Source organism: Fukomys damarensis, unplaced genomic scaffold (genome assembly GCF_012274545.1).
Source record: "Fukomys damarensis isolate Sample0158 unplaced genomic scaffold, DMR_v1.0_HiC HiC_scaffold_34, whole genome shotgun sequence".
Taxonomy (NCBI): domain Eukaryota; kingdom Metazoa; phylum Chordata; class Mammalia; order Rodentia; family Bathyergidae; genus Fukomys; species Fukomys damarensis.
The window spans coordinates 5,082,559-5,107,077 of NW_022900946.1; the positions used below are offsets into that span (position 1 = coordinate 5,082,559).

Genomic DNA, 24,519 nt, shown 5'->3' on the forward strand with positions numbered 1-24,519 from the left:
TTTTTTTTTTTTTTTTTTTTTTTTTTACTTTCTATTTCCCATTCTAGGATAAGGGAAATTCCACAGCGACAGCTTGACCTTGTGTCTACTGAGGAAGGATTTTTCCATTCTTTCTTAAGGAGCTATAGAAACATGAAATGCAGAGGCCATTCCTGAAAGCGATAAACAGATATGGACTTTGGCACGATCAGTCTCCCTATCATTCTGTTCAGAGCTATTTCAGCAAAAGGCTGCTGTCAGTGTACGAGGAGAGAGTCTCAGAAAACAGACCCTAAGCGGTGGGTCTCCTTCTCCCACCCTTTGGAGCTGCATCTCCAGTTTTATGCATTGTAGATGTTCTTGGCAACCCAGTTGGTTTCATCTCCCAGCTGGAGGACTTGTCGCCAATTACTGGGAAAGAGATGAATAATTAAGCAGGCATCTCTCTAGAGATACCAAGGGGAAGTGTCTGGCTAATACTGAGAGGTTAGCAATAATAACCTCCCTGGGGCTCACAGCACTTTGGTCTATTTCTAAGTCTGCTCAGGCTCTCAGGACTGCACAAGTGGTGACAGTTAGTCTCTCAGAGCCTCTGTTTCCTCACCTTTGAAGTGGGAATGAGATACTGATACTTTGTAAGTCAAGAGCTGAGCCAATAGCAAAGAAGCCTATCAGTCCAGGCATTAGAGTGACTGACACAGGACTTGGACAAGACCGATGGAAAGAGACAAACACACACAACTAGTAGAGACTGCTGTTGGGAGATCAAAGCAAAAATGCCCACAAATCCACAAGAAAATGTAAAGAGGGAGAGAGATCCATAGAAAATGAAATACAATTTTCCAACAAACATGTAAAAAAGATGCTCAAAGCTCATCAAAATTAAATGCCACTTTTCGCTCATCAAATTGGCAAAAATGTGAAAAAGCCTGAAAATAACATGATTTGAGAAAGATGCAATGAGATGGAAATACGCACTGCTGTGGGAGTGTGCACAGGTTCAGCCACTTTGAAGAACATTTGGCAAAATCTATTAAAAGCTGAATCATTATACCCCATGGCCAAGCCATTCTACTTCTCAGGAATCGGAGAAACACTTGCATATGTGTGAGACATATGTGTGATTCCAAAAAAGGGGCCTAAATGCTCATCAACAGGGAGTGACCGATACACAGGGAAAGATCCGTGCCCCACTGTACTATGGAGTTCTAAATGGACAGCCAGATTTACCACAAATGGTGGCTGCTGAAGAAGGCAGGGCTAAATGAGGATAGGGAAAGAGGCAAAAAGCCCTCCAAACTATATCCGTGTTGTGATGTGTAATTTATCTTACCAAGATTATGCTTATGCATTTCTTTGAACTTAATTTTTGAACACAGCAAGGCAACCTCTTGTCTCATCCACGTTAGGTCACGAAAGCCGAAAGCCGGCTGACTGCAGAATGAACAGAAGACATATTCCCAGTGATAAATACGGCCATAATTATCACCACAGGGAGGAGTGGCCCTCTCCCCGACACTTTCTCTTCCCTCAGAAACAGTACAAGTGCGGCACACCTGGCTTTCTGCTGTTCCAAAGGCTTAATCCCTTCCCAGGGGCAATAATTAACATTTTTAATGCAGGCAATTTACAATCAATAGCATTAACAACTGCTGCTCTTCTCTACTTTCACTTGGATGTGAAAAGAAGGGGAAAAGGGCTACAGAAGTAAAAAGCCTGCAAAGACAGAATCCAGCAGGACCCCTTGGAACCAGGGGGCGGTTTGTCCCAGAAGTGGCTGTGAATTTAGAAAGGGAAAGTCTAGACGTTGGACTCTAGCATGATACGCAAAGCCCTTCCTATTCTGAGCTTACATCTTTCCAGAACCTCCACCCTGCTCCTTCCCGCCTTGTTGGTGGGCAGAATCTGGGCCATGTGTGAAGAATAAGACAATGTCCCTGTGACAGGAGAGGGGTGACTGACCAAGAGGGAAGGGCCAGGTGAAACCCAGTGAGCTGTCCAGCAGCCACCCACTCTGATCCATTAGCTGCTTCTGGCATTAGGAAATCTGAGAAATCCTCTCCACAGACTCACCCCATCCCCGCTAAGAGGGGAGAATGGGAGAAGGCTCCACCTTACGTTTCTTGCTTGATCACACACTGGCCCCTCGCCCCCCAAAGAACAGGTTTCTGTTTTGAATCTGTATATTTTGCTCTTACCCAGCACGTATCATATCTGTAATAATTATTGTGTATACTCGTTTGTTGTCAGCTTTCAACTAGAATGTAAGCTACATGAGGAGCAAAGGCTCTACCTCACTGGACACTGCTGTATAAACAGTCTCTGGTACACAGTCGGTGCTCAATAAATGCTTTTTGACTCTAGAAAGCAGGACTGCTTCCAGCAATACGGCACAAAGCCTAAAATAAAATATATGACGGTGAGATGGCTCACTGAACAGAGACAGTGGTTAGGAAAGGTGATAACTTGAAATGTCTGTCTTGAAGGGAACCATTTCTGTTCTAAAGGGCATAAAATCCTAAGATTGTTTGCCGTTGCTCTGGAAGTTGCCTATAAGTTAGAATCTTCACGCCAGTGGCACTACAAAGGGGAAAGAGGGACTCATTACTAAGTTTCAGAGTTTGGCTTCAGCTCAGCTAAGACTTTTACTCTTTATCCATTAATGACAAGACTGGTACAAAAATAAGAGCAGCAACTTCCTTTTTCATTTAAAAAAAAGAAAAAGAACCTACTGAACTCTGAACTTCCTCTCTGTTTAACCACAACTTACTATTGACTTTTACTTTGGTAAAAATATTGCCAAATAAATAATAATCAAGCACACTGTTGGTGCTCACTGATCATCTCTATCCCAAACTCTGCCTGTCACACTGCCTTCGGAGTCCACCCATTAAAAGAGCAGTGGTACCCTGATTGTAAGGGAACCGACTAACCCCAGGCTGCCATGAAACTGCCCAGCTCAGCTTTGTGGCTGCTACAGCTCCACCCCCATCCCACCCCCAGAAAAGAATGAAATAAGAAAATGAAAACGAGCCCACACTGGCAGACTGTTCTGAGGCAGAAATCCACACCCAGGTGCCCTGCAAGGTGCTGAGACACCGGGCACCACCGGGGACGTTGGTGCAGGGCCTGTGTTGGGGCCCAGGCTACGCCTTCTCCTATTTCTGTGACTGAGGAAGTGTCTGACCCACTCGTGGCATCGTTTTCCAGTGTGCTAAAGAACAAGAAAGCTGGTTGTGATATAATCAAGTAAACTTCAACTGGGCCCAATTTTTCTGCAAAATAACAAATATAATCTCTGGAAAAATCGTTTTAAGACGTTTCTTAACTTTGAAATATTCCTCCACCTGCCTCACAAGTACAAGGGCTTGAGTTCGATCCCCAGTACTACAAAAAATAAAAAATAAAAAATCTGCTGACTGCATAATGAAGAAAAGAAAGCAGATTCCAGAGTGCGCTATAAACTTGAAGGAAGGGATTGGCCATTTCACACCCTTTATCCTGAGAGTAGACTGCAGTCAGCACTGAATGAGAGCTAAAACTCCAGGAAAGAACTCCAAGACTTTCTGACATACAGAACAACAGGACAGATTTCAGGTCACGTGCAGCTGATGGAAAGTGAAGGCAAAATTCAGAAACGGAACCAAAAGAAGGGAGTCCCCAATTCTTTGTATAAACTCTATCCAAGTATCTAGCTAACTCTTAAACCATGCACGCATGAGAAAGCCTCAAAAAAGACTCAAAGATACAATTAAAAGTAGAACTGACATCTGAGCCAATGACCAAGAGGCAGTTATTGTCCAGCAAAGACAGCGACCTAGGAAAGCAAAAACATCAACACTCTTCAGAGAAATACAACAGAATCCAGTCTCCATTAGCAATGTCCAAGATGCAATCCAAAACTAATGGACATAAGAAAAATCAAGATGAGATGGCCCTTGGCCCAGTCTCAACAGAAAAGCTAATAAACCAAGAAAAAAAGAGGAGACAATTGTGTCTGCTATGTTGGAGAATAACCTGAAATCACAGACCCCATGAATCGAAGCTGCAAATAACAGAAAGTCCGTCTTGAAATAATATAAGCAGTAAAGAATTAATTACCCAATAAAACAAAATTTCAAAAGACAGGACTTTATCAAAGCTCAGTAATTCAGGGGCATACTGACTTCATGGAGATCATCCTCACTGCCTTTCCACGGCCACGTACAGCATGTCAGCCTTGTTCCTGAGACAAGTTAGCTGCCTGTCCAAGCATAACACACAGGTACAACGTGAAGAACTTGAGGGCGAACCCTCGGTCCTGCGGTCCTTTCCTTTCTGCTTTGTACACTGTCCGGTGAGAATGTAATTCCCGGAGCTAGTACAGCCTCCTCCAGACCAAGAAGGGAGTTATCAGTGACATTTTGCAAAGCAGATACTTGGGAGGGGCCTGAGTCTTTGATGACTCTGAGAAGTCTCATTAAGCCAACCCTGGAACCACCTCCTTCCAGACAGTGTTCTGTTATTAACAACCAAACCATCCTACTTGGGGGGAAAAAAAAAGCAGAATTGGAAAACTAGTAACATTTACTACAAACAGAACACAAGACTGGAAAACATGATTAAAATGTAAATTACTGGGCCAGCGATTTAGCTCAGTGGTTCTGTTCTGCTGCCTGCCTTGCAAGTGCAAGGACTGGAGTTGGAACCCAGGTACCAAGAAAAAAAAATTTTAATTATTAAAGTCTAGCAGGTACATAGCACTCAGGTATGCTTCATTCCTTCTGTTTTAAAGCACTACTTGAAAGCATTGGAAAGCTGTTTAAGACATGACAGCAGCAAAGAGATATTTCCAACTAGTAGAAGAATTAAAAATAATTTTTTAAAACTTATGCAATCCATGTTGTCTAATCCTTTTTGCCATATACCATTAAAATCTAGTGCCTCCAGTAATATGTTTTAGGTTTTAGGTTTTATATATATACCGTATTAATAACTACCAAATCTTTACTTCTATCCTTGACTTATTATTCCCAGTTGCCTTTGGACACTGAAACCCGGATATACCACAGGTATCTCAAACTCAATGCATCCAAAGAAGTCACTATCTTCTCCCCCAGCAAATATCCAAACCAGAACTCCCTCAATAGCTGACAATATTCATATTACTTTCTCCCCTACTATGTGCCAGCCATGGCTCCACTATGCCTTTCACAATCACTGTCACATTCGTTTGTTTCTTTTTTTGTTTGTTTTGAGACAGGTTCTCACTATGTAGTTGATTGTTTTGTTGTTTTATTTTGAGACAGGGTCTCACTATGTAGTTGTTTTGTTTTGAGAGAGGGTCTCACTATATAGTTGAGATTGACCTGGAACTCACTATGGAGCCCAGGCTGGTCTTAAACTCACAGCGATCCTCCTGCCTCAGCCTCCCGAGTGCTGGGATTACCCTCGTGTGCCACCACACCCGGCTAATCGTTATCATATTGGATCCAGACAACTCCATGAAGTTTTGCCTTATCACTCACTCCTTTTATAAAATAAGGAAGCTGAGGACCAGACATTTGCCTAAAGTCACACATTTGAATGCAGATCTATTTCTTTTTTTCCTACTTCACAAAGAAAGTCCATCAAGCAAGACTTTCTCAACCGGCCTCTAAACTCATTTTGTTGGCTGCACGCTTTCCTTCATTTCTCACCTCCACCTGTGTTCTCTCCTCCCACCGCACCCATAGCTGTCCTCCTTTCTTTGTCTGTTTCTGGCTTCAGCATCTAAAGCTGCTGAATGCATCATCTTGAGAAGATCTATGCTCACCCTTGAATCCTGGAGGTCTTTATTCCTTCTTTCCAAGCTCCCTGGCCTTCCTGTGCACCTCCAAATCTTCTTCAAACTACATCTCCCTGGGACTTTCCACTACCTCCTCTTGGCAGTGTCTCCTCTCTCCTTTGCTTCTCCTGCCTTGCCAACATTTGAAGTTTCACTGATTTCTCTTCCTCAAAACTCAGCCAAGAGCTCTGAGCGGCACCCCCAGGTGCCTTGGGAATGAGTTATTAAATTCCCATACTTCTCCCTCCACCATCACAGCACATTCACAGTGAATTATTCATTTATGGATCTGTTCTACCAGCCAGAGGGCTGCTTCAAGACAGAAGCATGCTTTATTTGCCTGCATTTTCCCCTAACATCACAGAGTGTACACAGGGATATCACAGGAATGTGCCAACTAGACCTCTCTGTTACTACTCCTTATACATTACTCTCTTACGTGTGGGTTTTTGAAAAGATACACAAGGATCACAGCCTTTCCAGATCAGATCCCACACCTTTGTGCCCTGGCCAAAGACTGCTTAGGGCAACTGGCACAGTGAGGTGAACCTGCAAGCTTCCAAATCAGACCGCCTAAGTTGGTCACCCTCTTCAGCTACAGTTGGGCCCCAATTCAAAACGGCTGAGGTCGGAATGAACCCACACCTCAGATTGCTGCAATCTTTTCGCAGGCTAACTATGTGCAATTAAAGACTGCAGCCAACACTCATCAGGACATACACGGTATACCAAGCTGTGATGTTTGCTAGGATAGATGTATTTGGGGGCATTTTTAGTTTAGGATAGTTTCACCTGACAATGGATTTACCAGGACATAACCGTATCACAAACACTTTTTAGCTTCAAGACCTGGGGTGGGTCACTTATTGTCTTTGTGGAGTCAATGTAACATAGCTCCCAGGATACGGTGGCCACGAGTAAGGTCGTGTGTGTGAAGCACCTGGCTCAGTATCTCAACAAATGAGAACAGCTAATTCCGTTCCATGGCATTGCCTGCTGTAGGCATACTTCTCCTTTCCAAATGACTCAAGGGCTTTCATAGTTCTCAGCCCGTTCCCCAGCCCAGAGACTCAGGCATGAAGAAATCAACTGACTGTGGTCACAGGATCACTGAAAGACATGAACTAGAAGCCACTTTCTAGATTCCTTATTCAGGACGATGGCTAAAATTTCCCTCACTGGAAAAAGAACTTAGTGGAAACATTGCTCCCACTAGAGAGTTTCCACTTCCTGTCAGATGTGCCACTGTTTCATCCACTGCTGAGGCAAACACATGTTCCTGGCCCTGTGAGACGCCTGCTCCCCCATCAGGTAGTGGAGGCTGCCTGACTGTCATTCTTTGGGAAATGACCAGTTTATGGCAACATTCAAATACTAGCTGCCTCCTTTCTCCTCTTCTTTGTCATCTTCCTCCTCATCAATTCCAGAGCTCTATGCTCCTTGTACACAACCGCAAACCGAAAGCATGATCCAATCATAACTGTATATAAAATAAGAACAGTGACAATAGCAACCACACAGGGCTGTTGTGAAAATTAAATGAGTTAATATATGTCAAGTACTTAGAACAATGCCGGGCACACAGTCAGCACTCAGTAAATGTAAGCTTGAGACAGCAGCACTGGAAATCTTATTTGAAGATGTCCAGAAAATGGAAAATTCCTTCAGCTTACCTGCCTAACATAGGCCCTTCCAGGGACTGTGGAAACATATACACTTCCGTCTGTCTGTCTGTCAGAGCTCTATGCTCCTTGTACACAACCGCAAACCGAAAGCATGATCCAATCATAACTGTATATAAAATAAGATCAGTGACAATAGCAACCACACAGGGCTGTTGTGAAAATTAAATGAGTAAATATATGTCAAGTACTTAGAACAATGCCGTCCACACAGTCAGCACTCAGTAAATGTAAGCTTGAGACAGCAGCACTGGAAATCTTATTGCTCCTTGTACACAACCGCAAACCGAAAGCATGATCCAATCATAACTGTATATAAAATAAGATCAGTGACAATAGCAACCACACAGGGCTGTTGTGAAAATTAAATGAGTAAATATATGTCAAGTACTTAGAACAATGCCGTCCACACAGTCAGCACTCAGTAAATGTAAGCTTGAGACAGCAGCACTGGAAATCTTATTTGAAGATGTCCAGAAAATGGAAAATTCCTTCAGCTTACCTGCCTAACATAGGCCCTTCCAGGGACTGTGGAAACATATACACTTCCGTCTGTCTGTCTGTCTGTCTGTCTCTCTCCCTCTCTCCCTCCCTCCTTTCCTCCTTCTCCCTTTTTCACTTTTCCCTCTCCCCCTCTCTTTCTTCCCTTCTCCTCTTCCCAGACTGGAGAGGCCTAGCCCTGGTTTCGTTTTTATCTTGGACTTGACTTTTTGTCCCATCTGGAGTGCCCTGGCCCCCTGATGGCCCTCAGGCCCCAAATCACAAAGGGACAGAAGGGAAATACAATGAGGCCAGCTGTCACTCGGGCCCCCACTGATCCAAGGACACCGGAGACCAGAAACACACACTGAACCCCAGCCCTTGGAAGCCCCAGCTGGAGGCAGCCCTCTCTGGAGTCCCTCCACAGGGATCCAACCCACCCCAGAGCTGCAGGCTTTCCTCACACCTCCCAGCACCCCTGCACTCACGCGTGCGCACGCGCGCACACACACACATACACACATACACACACACACACACACACACACACACACCCATGGATTCTGCTCAGCAAACACTTCCTTCTCAACCCGCATCATCCCCCAGGACTCGGGGCTCCACTGCAGGAGGGGGACAGCTCTCTGCCAGCGCTCCATGCAGCACTCTGATCTGACACCTCCTCCAAGTCACAGGTCAAGCTAGGCATCCCCACCAATACCAGTGACTCCATTTCTTTAAAAAAGCTCTGCTATCATACTTAAAATTCTATCGGGGAAAAAAGAAGTTTTCTCTGTGATATGCTAAAGATCAAGAATGATAATGAAAATGATCAGGATATTGTGTAGGAATAAAAGTTCTGCTTATAAAGAACTCAAAACAATGCACTGATATCATCCTTAAAAATAAATTAAGCCTCAAGACTCTATGGGCCAACTTCATGAGCTTTTTCTCTCTATTCTCCATGATTTTCAAACTGTGTTTACCATTATTCACTGTCCGAAACACAATTTACACTTTGACCCAGTTCACCTATGCCTGGAAAAGATTCACGGAACAATACTCTTCCTGAGGGGGGTGCATTCTGATATTTTCTAATTTGTGTCTTATTTTTTTCCTGGTGTTCCTGGCTTACAAAATTGACTTAATGACCCTTTAATGGCTGAAGGTCCATAGTTTTTAAAATAAATGCAAACAGAAGAATTCAAGGGAGCTACCGTGAGAGGAGCTACAGCACAGGTAAGGTCCAGTGCAACAAGGGTCTGCAGTCACAGACTCCAGGTGTAGCTACCGCCTGGAACCTCCTATGACTCAGGTGAGTACAGCAGAGAGAAGTGGGGTGAGGAACAAAGTCCCCAGGCTGGAGTGTGAATCCCATCCCTTTCTGGTAGTCAGATGATCTCGTGCAAACCACTCCCTTACCCTCAAACCGTCAAATTAGGGCTCTCTGGAGATGGTCTTCTGGTTCTGGGAAGCTACAGTCTACGAATCTGTGTTCAGTAACTGACTCAGGTCTGTGCAGGAGCCAAAACTAGACCTGTAAGGGAGGCGTGGAAGCACGAGTGGACACCACAGCGTGTCCTCCAGACCCTCACTCACCCACGGGACCATGGCACGCCCTCCCTCCCCCAGCTGCTGAGAAAGCTGAATCTAGTGGCCCACAGCTACGTCTTCCGGCAATGCCATCCTCCCCGGGGCAGCCCATAGCCAACACCCACTTCATGCAGGTCGCCACTGTCTCAAGTCCAAAGGTCTGCAGGGACATCAAGCTCCATCCAGGGGGTCAGCTTGGCCTATATTTCAACCATTGCACCACGCTCAACTTCTTCCTTGCGTTGCTTTCCTCAAGCCCTTACAGGTGTTTGTTCCCAAATAAATGACCTATGTGCAATCTTCATCTTTTAAAACAGGCAGAAATTATATTAGCGGGAGTTACGAAAGGAGAACTACAAGCACGTGAGAATGGTGCCTTCAGAGCATCTTTACAATACGTACACTTTTTCAGAACTAATATTTAAGGAGCAGCATTGTCTCGTTAATCCAACGGCACGCCAGGAGAAAGTTCCTATGCCAAAATCTTCATTTTGCAGATGAGGACACTAAAGATCAAAGATATTAAGGAAAATTGCCCAAGACCCCTCGGTGACCAGTGGGGAAGCTAAGGCTGAACCCAGCTCCTAACCAGGGGTCACAAGACCTCCTCACGGCTGTGCGGTCATTTTTCCCACACCGTATTACGTGAGCTCCTCACAGATCAGTGTACTCCTCATGTATCTCCGTTCCCAGGAGCAGAGCCTTGTGTCCTCTGACTCTCGAGCTCTAAATGCAGTGCCAGGTGGCAGCCACGGGCGTGTTCGGCGGTGCGATTCAGCAGGAATGGCGCAGTATTCAGCGTTTCACACCCACCGAGTCTGGGGGTTATCATTTACATGTAACATCATTTGGCCCGACACTTCCCTGTGAAGCAGGTACTGCTATCCCCGGGATAAGCACTGAGACTTTACTTGGGACCTGTCATAGATTCAAGGTTATTTCAGGGGATGCACACTGAACGAGCACGTTTTGAAGAATGGAGCCGTCTCAAGGGCCACACTGAAACTGGTGTGGTAGGCTCCAAAACTGCCACAAATCTCCAGCTTCTCACACCAGAGGACTCTTCTCTCCTCTATTTCCTCCTTTACTTCTTCAGCAGGCTTATGATTTGCTTTTATGGACAGACTATGAAGAAGCAGCACTTTAATTTCTGAGAATGGGCTTAAAGAAAGCCCTGGAGCCTCTCCTGCTCGTGCACCGAGAATGCGGCCACCACCATGGGACAGAGCTTGGACTAACCTGATGGACAATGACAGACTACCCCAGGAAGGCCCCGGATGTCCCGGCATCCCATCAGAGGCCCTGGCCTTTGAGGGAGCCCAGCCAAGGAAAGACGGACCATCCAGCTGAGCTCAGCCCAAATCCATGACCCACAGAAACCAAAGCATTAAAAATGTCAGTTATTTTAAGCCACTAAGCTTTGAGGCTATTTGTTACACAACAATAGAAAACTGATTTGTTTGTAGACAAACATCTAGAAGTAGAACCACTGACGAATTCTTTTGTATGACAGATGACAAATGAACACCGGTGATCCCGCTTACCCCCAACTCACATCATAGCACTTAGGATATCTGGGGGCAACCAGAAGAGCAAGAGTTCTGGTGAATTGAAGAATGAGAAATTCTGACAAAAGCCAGATGGTTTTAACAGCTAAAGACAAGAAAAAAGCTACTTGATTTCACTCCTAGTAACACTCTCACAAATGAACTCTGGTATGGCTTGATAAGATGGAGAAGTCTACAGTTTCACATCTGAGTTTTACTGATCAAACGAGATAAAACTGGATACAACACCCCAAAGGAAATTACAGAAAACCATGGGCTTTAAGAATTGGAGTAGGAGGCCGGAGATTTAGCTTAGTGGTTCTGCCACCTGCTTCCCAAGCGCAAAGACCCAAGTTCGATCCCCCGTACCAAAAGAAAAAAAAACAAACAAACAAAAGGAATTGGAGTAGGGTTTGCTGTGTTCACCAAAACCTGTTTCCTTTTCCTCCCAGATGCAGACAGATACAGCCCATCAACCTGGTTTGACGCCTACTGCAGTTGGGATGGTCTGGTGCCGCAGTTCTGACCAACAGATTGAGTGTGGAAATGCTATATATATCCCCTCCAGGCTAAAATGGCTGTGAAGTGAGTGTGCTTTCTCATGCCCATCCACCATCCCAGGGGAGAGGACCTGCGGCCCTGCCTGAACGACTGTGCAGAAGACGCCTGGTGAGAATCACCTGCACTGAGTTGGGATGCAAAGGAGACATAAATTTGTTGAGCCACAAAGACTTCAAGTTTCATCTGTTACATCAACTTCAACAGGTTCTCCCTGCTACCTTAACTAATACAGAATTTTTAAATTCTAACTCCTAAAACTAGTTTGTGAGCTAAAGTTTTCCTGGTATTCAAAGAGCTACATTATCAGGTGAGGAAACTGTCAGAACGCCCTGGCTTCCTTGTACAGTTTGCAACCGATGGGCAACATTAAAAGAGGAAGCAGATGTCCATCTAAGAAGGCAAACGGCACCATCCCTCAATGGGTAACTCCAGAAGGTGCCTGTCTCCCTACAGATCTCCCTTCTGTACACACAAAAATGAAAAGCCTCAGCTAGCATTTCTCAGGTTTGGCCCCAATACTTTAGAAGTCGGTGCCTTTTCGACCACTGCAGTGGTGTGCACCTGTAATCCAAGGTACTTGGGAGGGAGAAACAGGATAATCACAAGTCCAAGGCCAGCCAGGGCAATACAACAGGACCTCGTTTCAAAGAAATGTTTTTAACTTCATGCCTGTTAAATTTTTTTTATTAAAGCATAATTTAAAAGTGGGCATCCATGAATGGAATCACAGATACAAAAGTGTACATTCTATATGATTCTACTTACTTGAAGTTCAGGAACAAATAAAAATAAACAGAGGTAATGTTGGTTAGAATAATGTCTACTCTTTAAGGAGCCGGTAGAGAGAACCTGTGGGAGGGACCAGCAGTGTCCTGTTTCTTGACCTAGGCGTTGGCTACATGGGTGTGTTCAGGCTGTGGAAGTCACTGAGCTAAATACTTACGCCCAAGTCAAATGACTCCCTCTGTTCATTTCTTCACCTAACAAGTGCTGACTGAGTACACACTATGTGCCTACAGTGGAGCAAAGTACCCTGGAAACAGCCCAAGTACTCATCAACCAGAGACTGGATAAATATTGTGTGGTTTTCCTATAAAATGGAGTACTACTCAGCCATAAAGAATGAGAAACTAGAGACATTTAGAGCAAAATGGATGCACGCTGAGGCCATACTCATAAGTGAAATAAATAGGACACACTTAAATAAATACCGAATAGTTTCTCTGGTGTGAAAAACTGAAAGTGTAAGTAAGGTTCAAATGGTGTAACTGGGAATGTGAAATAGGAAGAAAATGGCTAAAGGGGAAGTGGGAAGGGGAGGGGAAAGGAAATAAGGGAAAAGAAACAATGTGAAAAAATGGAAACAAAGTCTTTGTAAATAGGAAAGGGTGGAGCGGATGAAGGGAGGGCAGGAGTATGGGGAAAAAACAAGAACCCAGACACATCATGTAAAGGTACAAGATCCCAGTGATGAATGTAACTGTACTGTTTGCTTTAAATGTACCAATAAACTTAACAGGAAAAAAAAAAGTACCCTGGAAAAAATGGAAAGTGAGCTAGATATAATTCCCCCGGGGAAGACATATGTCAAATGAATAAAACACTCAAATATGTCATTAGAAGATGTAAAATGACAAAGAGTTATGAAATTACACAAGGGGGCTGGTTTGGAAGGTCAGGGGATGTTTTTCTGAAGAGGAACATCTCAGCTAAATTCTACTGGATGAGTAGGAGGTAAGTGGAGGAGGAGAAGAGCAATTTGAGCTGGAGAGAGAGCATGTGTAAAAGCCCTGTGGTGGGCACGGGTGTACCATGACTGAGGAAAACCAGTTGGATCTTCAGATGCAGAGAAAAAAAATGAAAGAAAGAAGTTCAAGATAGGGCTTATGAGGATCCAGATCAGACAAAGACTTGTAATACAAATAAAGAATTCTGGACTGGATCCAAGTAACTATCCAAAATACAATCCACCAAAAAATCTAGATAACTATCAGAATTCTCACCTGCAGCACTGCCTAAGTGCCAACAAGCAATCTCCACCATTATGGGGGAAAGGAAGAAATTTTATACAGGGCTGCTGTCTTAGGTACTTTCTCGTTGCTGAGACACAGTACCTGACACCCACAATTTAAAGGAGGAGCAGTGCATTTTGGCTCACAGTTTGTAGAGGTTTCAGTCTGTAGTCAGGTGGCTCCAAGGCAGGCTGGCATAGTACTGGGACATGGCAGCAGAAAAGCAGCTCATGGCACGGAGGCAGGAAGCAGAGAGAGAGTGAAAGGAGGAGCAGGGAACAGATAAAGCCTACCAGGCCGTGCCTCCTGGGACACTCCTATCCCAGCTCCTAAGAGCAGGTCAGCTATAAACCATGGGTACAACACACCCCGATGACCCAATCACTTCCCACCCCCCACCATGAGCACATGAGGCTTGGGGGACCATCTAGATATAAATCATAACGGCTATCCACAAAAATCACCACCCTCATTATCACAGACATGCAAAAGCTCTGCAGACTTTTCCCTCCACTCTAACCCGTACTATTTGCCAGCTTCTTTGGCCCAAAAGAATACAAAACAGTGCACTCAAAGGGTGAAATTTAAGAGGTGACATGATCAGAAATGCGTTTAAAGTCGAAATATTATCCACACGTTTTCAAAATGAGGTCAGAAGATAAGATGATCACAGATTTCAGTTCAAGTGTCTGAGGTCCCCTACAAATTAAAACATCACAAGCCAGGAGAGAAAGAATTTCCCAGAAAGCATTACACTCACTCATATACAAGACACCTGTCTGCCTCCTGACAAGCCTCTCTGTGTCTCTCCCATCGTCGTCATCATTATCGATGGTAACCCCTGCTGCAGAGCTCAGTGTGGTACGCACATCCATTTCTGCATCCTCTATTTGATTCAGAAGCTTCCACCTCACTTCCCCCAATAACATTACAAACTCAGAAAGGGTGAAAGCAGTGCCCAGTGCTCACAAGAGCAGAAATAGCAGCGGTTGCTGAAGAGCTTACTGAGGGTCAGCCAAGGCGCTAAGGAAACCCTTGACAGCAGCTCTACATACCTATGGCTGCTGTGCAGAAACAAAAGCAACAGAGGTTAAGTAATTTGCTCAGGATCCCGTAGCAAGAAGTCAAGATTTGAACCAAAGCCTTTCTGTCTCCCATGCACAAAAGCAGCCCCATTGCACAGCATGTGCTCAGGAAGCACGTGCCCCTGGGTAAGTGACAGCAGTAGAGAGAGAGGAGGAGTGGGAGGATTTCTTTCAAAGGAAAAATAATTTCCGTGGCCCTCCGCACCTAAGGATGCAGTGAAGAAAGATATCCCTATTGTTAGAACCATAAAAATAACCTCGTAACCACCCCCTAAAATAGAACGATCAACAGTATGACTGGAATCAAATTCCAAATGTCTCTTTAGGATGTGAAAAATAGCAGCAGCCCCTGGGTGCTGTGGGAACATTCCCCCGCCACTCCTCAATGACCGCTTCACTTTCGCCTCCCTGACCTCCAACCCCACAAGCCCGGAATTTCAGGACCTGAGTTATGGCAATTATTGTTTGAAAATTCATCTTATGCTTCCTTTCTCAAATATTAGGCCATTTCACTTACCCCCACACAGCCACTCTGAAACAATGACAACAAACACTTCCTAGTGACTACACCAAGCCCACGTCCCGCTGTGGGAGCAGGGGACATTTATGTCCCACCAGCTCCTCCCTCACACGCCCTGCTTCCTGCTCCCTGCAGGTGTGCTGTTCTCTCTCCTCTTCTCCACCTGTGCTGTCTTCTGCTCCCACCCCCTTGTCAATCTGAAAGCTCCTATTGTAAGACTGTTCCCAAATGTCATCTCCTCTGTGGAATCTTCTCCATCCCACCCCGAGCAGTAGGGATGCTATTCAAAGTGGTTTTGTACCCTGGTGCAGCACTTTTCATTATGTCTCAGAGCTAATTTGGCCATGTGCTATCCTTCCTCAAAAAATCAGGAGGAACTTAGAGGGCACAGAGACTTACTCCTCTTCAAAGTCTCTACTGCAACCTGACACTATACCATATATTTCAGTCTATGCTGTTTGTTTATTGTTCTTTCCCTTCTGCTAGAATGTAAATTCCATGGAGCAGGGCTGTTTTGCTCATTGCTCTAGTTCAAGTGCCCAAAACAGTACCTGACGTAGGGTAGGCAGTCCATAAATATTTATCAAATGAGTGGATTTGTCGATGGGTGAATGGCTGGATGGGACGAGGGCTAAGTAGACATGTAGATGAATGGATAGGTGAGTCAATAAAGGCAGAATCATGTTTTACCTGCCCCTAAGCTACAGAGCCATAGAGAGAGAGAGTCAAGATTAAAAATCAGGTCTGTTTGAGCCTGGATTCTCAAGCCCAATTTCACACTGCCTGCCTAATAGCCCAAAATTTCATCCCTCTACAGCATCAAAAGGAAAGGGAGAAAAAGGCATCTTAGAATTCCCTTCAGACCATGGTTATTGTTGAACAACTGATGCTGTCTATCTTGAGTCAATTAATTTCCATCTCCTTAACAAATGCCAGGATTTAAAGAAGAGGATAAGACCCCATCTACTCCGGGTTTGAGTTCCCCTTCTGACTCAGAAGAACCTTCCACAAGGAACAGGAGGTACCCCAGAGAGACACATAAGTAGGACAGAGAGAAATGAAAAGGTAACGACAGTGGTAATAATGAAAAGATTGACATCTCTGAATAAAAACCACCTTCCCTACCAGACCCTGCCCTCACCGTGCCTTGCTACTCTCTGGAATATGGAGCTTCCTTCCAATAAGAGTTTTCCTTCCAGGAAAAACACTAAAACTCTCCTTCACAACAGTTAGTACAAAATCAAGGCTGGAAGTAGAACAAGACCAAGTTCAACATCAGAAAAAAGTGGAAACTAAATAAATAGTTGGTTTATACATAGAAACTAAAATGTTATTTATCCTTTGACAACTTCTCATAGTTCTTTAATAGTAAAAGTAAAGAAAACTCAATGACCATTTACAAAGTTCCCCAGATTGGTATTACAGTGGTGCCCAAGGCATGTTAGCAAGTAACTGAAATTTTGCCCCTTCGTGGAAAGAGAATGAAGAATCTTTTTCCTTGTGGGAATCAAAATTGTTTAGTGTAAAATTACTTTAAAATTATCTTCCAAGTAAAAGAAGGCATGCCTAAGCCACAGAAATGATATAAAATACAATGAATAATCTATGAGAGTGGGAATCGAGGTAAGGAAAGTATTTGGGAGTCAATGCAAGTAATTCCATGCCCTGGCTTTCAGCTCACAAATGCTTCTCACCAAAATGTTCTTTTTACTTATTTTCCACGTTGTACTTGCTCTTCCACTTCTGAAATTGCCTGATTTTCCTGCTTCAGAACAGTTGCCTCAAATTGCAGCCCTGAACAAAAAAGGAAGGAGCCTATTATCTGAGTAATTAACTAAAAGGAGATGAAATTCTATGTCACATTCAAAGAGAAGCCATCCTAAGATAGCAGTCTCCTGCTGCCAAGTGCTCCTTTTACAGATGTGGCACAAATACAGAATCAGGAGTCCTCCTCAAAATGTCACAAAGACAGGCCTTTGGTACGTCTTGATTCAGAATAAGAGCAGCTTCATGATACAGAGTTTTAGCTCTAGACCCTTGACAACTCACACTTTCTCCAGTTACCTCAGAGAATGAGACATTGGAATTTGGGTTTTTTTAATTCGCAGACCAAAGGCTTTCCAGGCTCCTACTGCAACATTTACATTTGTTATACATTCTCACAGCACCTGGTATAATTCCTACAAAGTGCTTAATAAAAGTGAAATGAAATCTTAGTGCAACGATTTGTAGGAAGTTTTATCTTCTATTACCCTGTAAGCTCTGGGACAGTAGGAATCTTCCCGACCAAATTCACCATTGTTTTCTTGCCACCTAAAATAGTTCCTGACATACAGAACATAATCAATGAGTACCTGGTGCAATGATGGATGGATAGATGGATGGATGGATAAAGAGGAGGAGGGATAAATGGAAAGACGGATAAGTGGAAAATGGATGTAAGTACTGAAAAGACTAATTTTTACCAGATTTTTAAGCAATCATCACACTTCCAAATGCCACACATAAACGCTATGGATATTGTATTATCTATAAAAATGGGGGAAGCCTGGCGTGGTGGTGCACGCCTGTAATCCCAGCATTCGGGAGGCTGAGGCAGGAGGATCGCTGTGAGTTCAAGACCAGTCTGGGCTACATAGTGAGTTCCAGGTCAGTCTCAACTACACAGTGAGACCCTGTATCAAAAAAAAAAATGGGGAAACTGTCTATCTATGGAATATCATAGCAATTTTTGGTAGAGAGACAGGATGAATGAATTCAAAGAACTCATGAAAAAAATGAGACTAAGCCTTTGACGCCATCATCCCAAGATACTGAACTTCCCACTGACACATCTTCCAACCCAAGAACCAACTGGACTGCAGAATCAAAAGACCAGAACATGGACCTGGATTATACTCAGTCACATAACTATCTGCAGCTGAAAGCAGCAAAAGGAGATGCGTATTTGCAAAGCCATGACATACTGATCTATGTGTATATGAAGACAGAGACAGATGGAGACAGAGAGAGAGAAGGGCTAACAGCAAGAATGTGAGGAATGTGTATGAATTATTTTCAAACTCTCAGTTCACCCTGTGACCCATTATCATCTCGTATGCTTTTCTTATTGACCTGCATACACCATAAACATGCTTATCCGGTCTGGGGCAGTACCTGCAGAATTGCTAGAACTGGAAATAATGTATTTTTAAAAATTAGTTTCTAAGGAACTGGGTATCGTATCAAGTAGATTTTCAAAGGTCATATTTTCCATATTTACTTAGAAATGCATTTTGTGCTCCTTGACAAATCTTCGGGCTTCCCTTGAGTGCTCTAGAGCTCAAGATGAATTTGCTTTTGCCTCTCCAGCCAATCAACCCTCCTTTTTCAGACCCATCGTTAACCCACTCGGAAGGTTCTTACTTCAACTGGGACACTGAGCCAGAAATCCCACTTCAAGTGAAAAAATGAAAAGAGCCAAACCATCGGACATGAAGCCAGAAAGCCTCTCTTCTTGTAGCCACATGGACCCCCCTGAATGACCCAAAGGTGAATGAAGTCTGTCTCACAGGCCTCTGGGGTCATTCTAGGAAGGGCGGGAGTGAAACAACAGAGGCCACCTTTACTGACGTGCGCCCTGTCTGGGTGAATTTTTTTTTAATGGCTTGCTTTATGATTTTACTGAGAAAGCTCAAGCTACAGTGTGGCAGCTCCCATCATAAATTTTCAGTGAGAACTATACCCAAAATAAAATTAAACTCTAATTAATGTTCTTTCATCTTTTCTTTTTCTTCCTTCCTTCCCCTCTTTCCTGCTTTCTTTCCTCTTCCTTTTCATTTTTGTTCTTTGAGGTGGTGCTAGAGAGCAAATCCTGGGCCTTGTGCACCCCAGACAAGTCCTCCACCACTGAACTGTACTCTCAGCCCTGCTTCATTTCTGTTTTTTTTTTTAAAGTGCATATTTTAATCTGTGCGTGTTAATTACACAATAAAATAAGCATATTCTGTAGGATCGGTATTGATGTAAACAGCAAAAAAGATTGGTGTCGTGTGATACTTTGGGTATTTTTTTAATAATTTCACTGAGCAGGTTAAAAACATGTTTTTGAATTTACACAGGAAAGGGGAAAAGCTGATGTACTCATTATAATCATCCATTCTAGCTCTTCAGAGTCAGAAAATTAGTGCCCTGGGGTTTTTTGAGCATCTACGGTAAGTTCAGATTTTTCTCACAAAGAAAGATGATGTAAATCAAGCCTGCCCAAATCCAGGCACTGAGCCCCGTACACACTGGTGTCACCCAAAGCCTGTGGAGAAACACAGATAAGAGGAGTCTAAGTGCCCGGAACAGGCATGGTCATTTAGTGAGCCCCACGGTTGACTGTGTCCCACTGTGACAATCAAGCAATGACTGCCTCACCTAGAGCCACTGACACTTACTGTGGATATTTTTCTTGTACTTCCTCACTGCTCTGCACTGCAACCCTAGAAAGGAGACACTAGCAGGGCCATTTTACAGATGTGCAGACCAACACACAAGAGGAGGATGATCTTTCCCAGGGTACTTGTGACTACAGGGCAGATCAGGGATCAGAACCCCATTCTTCTGCACTCCAATCCCACGCTGTGAATTCTTTTTTTCCCCCCTTCAGTATTGTGGATTGAACCGTGGGTTTTCTCACTAAGCTACATCACCAGTCCTTTTTCCTTTTTTATCTTGACACATGATCTCACTAAATGGCTAAATTGCCCAGGGTGGACTCCAACTTGAGAACCTCTTGCCTCAGCCTCCCAGAGTGCTGGAAATACAGTCGTGTACTACCATGCCCAGTTCCCAGGCTCTGAATCACGAATCTCTGTATATTATTACCTATTTCAGCTGAAGTGACTTCCTAAAAGAACAAAAAAAAACTTTTTTTTTTCCTCTGCTAACTGCAAAGTCCTGTTAGAGCAAGAACTGAATTCCATTCAAAGTCTTGTCTCAATTACAAGTAAAGCAAAAACGCAGGTTCCAGGCTCCTCCAATGAATGCCATAAAGACAGGTCTCCCTTACTTGTACAAGGGGTCTCTTTTCCATCCAGAATTTAGGCAGTTTCACAGCAAGAATCCTCAGCCTCAGGCCTCTGTCACAAGAGGCATTCTTAAACTATTTCACAGGGAGCAGTTTTATTAAAAACAGAGCGGAAACAAAAAAGGAGAAATTATGTGGCAGTCAACCTCAAGTTTTGTCCTCGAGCAGTACAAAGCCAAGAAAATCTATTCTTAAGCTCCCCTGAGCACATAAAAATCCATAATTTCCAGTGGTTTATGGACTTCCCATCCTTCTTCTACCAGCCCACACCAGCACCGCAAGTTCCAGGGCAGCATAATGGGCAGGGGCAGCTCCAACGGCCCCTTGCCTTACAAGCACCTCCACATCTCCTAGCCAGCAGAGACAAGGGCTCCCTCCTCCCTCTGCTTCTCTTTTCTTTTTTTTTTTTTTTTTTTTTTTTTTTTGGTACTGGGGATGGAACTCTGGTCCTTGAGCTTGTGAGGCAGGCAGCAGAACCACTGAGCTAAATCCCCAGCCCTCTCTGCTTCTCTTTTGAAATGGAAACACCCCTCCACCAGCTCTTGGGGCAGCATGGCTACCTGAAATAAACACTACATTTCCCATATATCCTCTTGTATGCGTAAGTTCTGGGTGAGAGGGTGCAGGCTGAAGCATCTAGAGACGACTCCCATAAGTGGTGCTGAGCATGTGTCCTTTGCCTTTCTTTGCTGCTCTTCTGCTTCCTGCTGACTGAAAGAAGGAAGTGAAGTCTGGAGGGTCCGACATCCTTCTCGGACCAAGAGATAACCGTCTCTCCCTAGGGATGGGAGGGCAGAAAGCTGAGGGGAACAGAAGGAACTGAGCTCTGAGCTGCTGACTTAGGTAAGAGAATAAAACTTTTTGCATTTTCTGTAATAAATGTTGATCCCATGTCAAATAGATTCACTTTAAGAGGAAATACTTGGTGCCAAAAATAAGAAGCAGCAGCAGCTCGTAATAAGAAGCTCCATATTCCAAAATTAGTCCCAGGCAATAGCAAGTTCCAGGGATAAACTTTCCTCCTTCATGATGTCCCACATCCTAAGCATGTCAGTTTCAGGGACTGTCAATCTGCTGCCCGCTTTCTCTTCTCCCCTCTGCTCCAACACAAAAGAAATACATTGTCCAAGCAGTGACACCGGATGAGCAGATGTTCAGGGCTGGGTTTTTACTCCTACCTACCAGCCATCTCCATACCAAAGCCATCCTGCAGGGCTGTCTTCTCACACACAGCTGTCCCACATGGAGGAGGTTTGGAGACAATCATAAGAGCTGTATTTTCTGAGTGCTTACCCGGTGCCAAGCTCTGATCCAAGCATCTGAGATATTGCAATGACTTGGACCTGCCCGGCAACTCTAAGGTATGTACTGTTACTGGTCCCGCTTTACAGCTAGGGAACCTGAGATACAGAGATGCCAAGAAATCTGCCTAGCATGTCTCAAAGCAAGGGTTCACACTCAGTGACATACCTGGGAGCTTGTACACATGCCCACTACTCTACACTTTTCCAAAGATAGAGGAATGGGGAGGGAAAAAGAGGTTATTTTACACCCCCCCACACACACACACTGGTCTCTAATGAATGTGTATTTCATCAGAAACTTTAATTTCAGTGTTTTGTCATTACACCTGGAAATTCCTAGCATTGCCAGGCTTTGAATAAAAACATCTCTTGCTTCAACTGTGTCATCCCCTGCATATTCCAAAGGGGACTTCCCAGCCCTCAGTAACACTAAAGGTACAGAGGAGTAGAAGCAAAACTGTTTAAAAATCATCCTGACTTCAACAAGAGACAAAGACAGAAACCGATTCGTGGAAGTGAAAACACAACCTCAGAGAAGAAATAACACATCCCAGCACCAAGATGCCTCTGGTATTTTGTTTGAGAGATGGAGGTTCTAGAAAACAATCTGTACTGTTTCCACCAGGGCCTAAGTTGTTGACATTAAAGGGATCTGGAGACAGGACCTCTGGGTGCTGTGTGAAACTGAGGTTCCAAGTCTTGGTGAGAGATACTGGGCAGGGGTAGGAGGCTCCAGGGCTGCGCACAGGGGGCCAGCATTTGCACAATGTACAAGGCCGCGCCCTCTCAGCCTCCACTCCTGGGAGCCTCTTTATTGTTCCCCGGAGGGTGCAGAGGCAAAGGTAAAACTCTCAGTGAGTGCTAGGTTACATTTCGGACTCCTCCATGCTCAAATGCTTTCTTCTCCTAAAATAAATCCAGATGGCCTGGGTGGCCCATTTACCCCCAAGACACATGCAAGAAATATTCCACCTCTCAGCTGCACCTGGCTAAAATTGGGAGGAAAACACACATGCATGCACGCACTTTCCAAACCAGAGATTGCAAATCCAAAAGCCTGCATGGGGCAGAAATGGGTGAAGCAGGCTGGGCAGAGAGGGTTGGAGACAATACGGTGAATGTGTGCCCTGTCTACAAACACAGCAGTTCCAAAAGACTCCTCTAATGTGGACAGAGGCCCATTTTTCACCAAAGGTGAAGTTGGAAATTCAGATATGTATATAAAATCTCCCCATCCTAAAATGCTAACACCGAGTTCACAGTATGCTTAAGACATCCTAGGGGTTAAACAAGTCTGCAAACGCTAGCTTCGCAGAGCCCATATGCTACCTATCTTTTAGACTTTAGCCCCAGAGCCAGGCTTAGTGGTGCTTGCCTGTACCCTGGCAACTTAGAAGCCTGAGACAGGAGGATCACTTGAGACCAAGAGTTCAAGTCCAGTCTGGGCAACATAGCAAAACCTTGTCTAAACCATTAAAAATATATAATTTTTCTTAACAACAGACAGCAGAAGCCACCTTAGGCCTGACAAAAAGTCACACTCTTAGGTTGGGCAAGGGTTTCAAACCAGAGGCAAGGGCACAGGTAACCAGGCACTTGGAGCTTTTCTTAGAAGTACCCAGACACCAGAAAGGGCAGCCTAAAGGAGGGTCTGAGAAGCACCCCATCTGGAAATTCTTTCAGGGAGGGCGGAGGCGCAGGAGAGACCACAGTTGCTTTTCTAGGGGATGCACCATCTGCAGAGGAAGCAGCCACCTGCGGAGACCTCTCTGTAAGCCGGAAGGGTTAAAACCCCAGTTTGAGTGGAGGAGGGATGCAGGCAGGGAAAGGGCAGGAATAAGGAGAAAGGGTCCTCCCAGAAAGGAACTGTGAAGACACCTCCTCCCCGCGGGGAATGACAGCGCAGGAACGACACGATGCCAGGAGGGGTTCCAGAGCCTGGCGCCTCTTCAGGGTCGGCAGAAGGAGCGCCCCACTGCTACACCTCAGTGACATTAAGGGAAGCTGGGCTCCACCAGCATTTCCCGCAAGGAGCATCTCTGTCCCACATATGCACACCCCTTAAAAGGACCCTTCAGCGATGAAGAATTCCTAGCCTGGGAGGTCACTTGCACACACGAGTCCTCCACTCTGCCTAACTCGGTCATGTCTATAAAGTCCTTTCCACTCTCTCTGCCACAAACAGCAGAAGCCCAGAGCCCCAGACGTACCTTGACACTGGAACCCCTGCTTCCCGAAGCCCCTGGAAGATCAGAAGGAGGCATGTCAGGTTGAGGGCCACCAGCCAGGTCCCCCACGAAGTCACCCCTTTCCCGGGCTCTCCTCCCCAGGTGCAGGCTCCTAGCCACAGGCGGTGCCCCAAGAGTGTTCGCCTGGGGAGACTGGGGTGGTAGGTGGCAGCTCGGTGGGAGCCCCCACCTTCAGTCACCCAGGCAGGAGAGAGGAAACGACGACCATCAGGCGGCGGGCTGGGGGAGCATTTCCGTGGGGTGGCGGCGGAAGGCATGCAAGGGATCTGCCCGCCGAGGTGCCCCAGCACCCTCGGGGAAAGAGCGATGCAGGTGCACGCGGGGAGCTGGAGAGGGACCCCGTGGGGGCGGCATCCCCTGGGGGGCCCTGGAAGGGGGAAAGGATGCCCCACGCCTGGGGGTGCAGGGGAAAGAGGGGACGGCAGTGGCGTGAGGGGAGAACGGGGAGTGGAAAGGGGAACCCAGGCGGCGGAGAGGCCGGTAAGAGATGACACAGGGCGCTGCCCGGGGGTGGAGGAGGAGAGGATGCCCCGTGCCCGCAAGGAGCTCCGGAGGGGACCCCGGGGCGCTGCCCCGGGAAGGAGGGCTGGGTGAGGGAGCCGCCAGCCCTGAAGGAGGCAGGGAGGGGGACGGCTACCCGGGCCGGGGGCG

General features: G+C 45.3%; 1 protein-coding gene across 1 annotated transcript in view; it reads right to left on the reverse strand.

Moving 5' to 3' along the window:
* The window catches only part of Prkcb (protein kinase C beta), a 302,610-nt gene extending 278,128 nt beyond the window's left edge, over nt 1-24,482 (reverse strand). Inside the window, exons 1-2 of the mRNA XM_010623466.2 lie at nt 24,038-24,482; nt 23,830-23,861 (exon numbers count right to left, since the gene is read on the reverse strand). Of these exons, the coding sequence (XP_010621768.1) occupies nt 23,830-23,861; nt 24,038-24,125 (120 nt within the window). The 5' untranslated portion in view covers nt 24,126-24,482. The remainder of the gene's footprint in view (nt 1-23,829; nt 23,862-24,037) is intronic.
* Between the last annotated feature and the right edge of the window lie 37 nt (nt 24,483-24,519).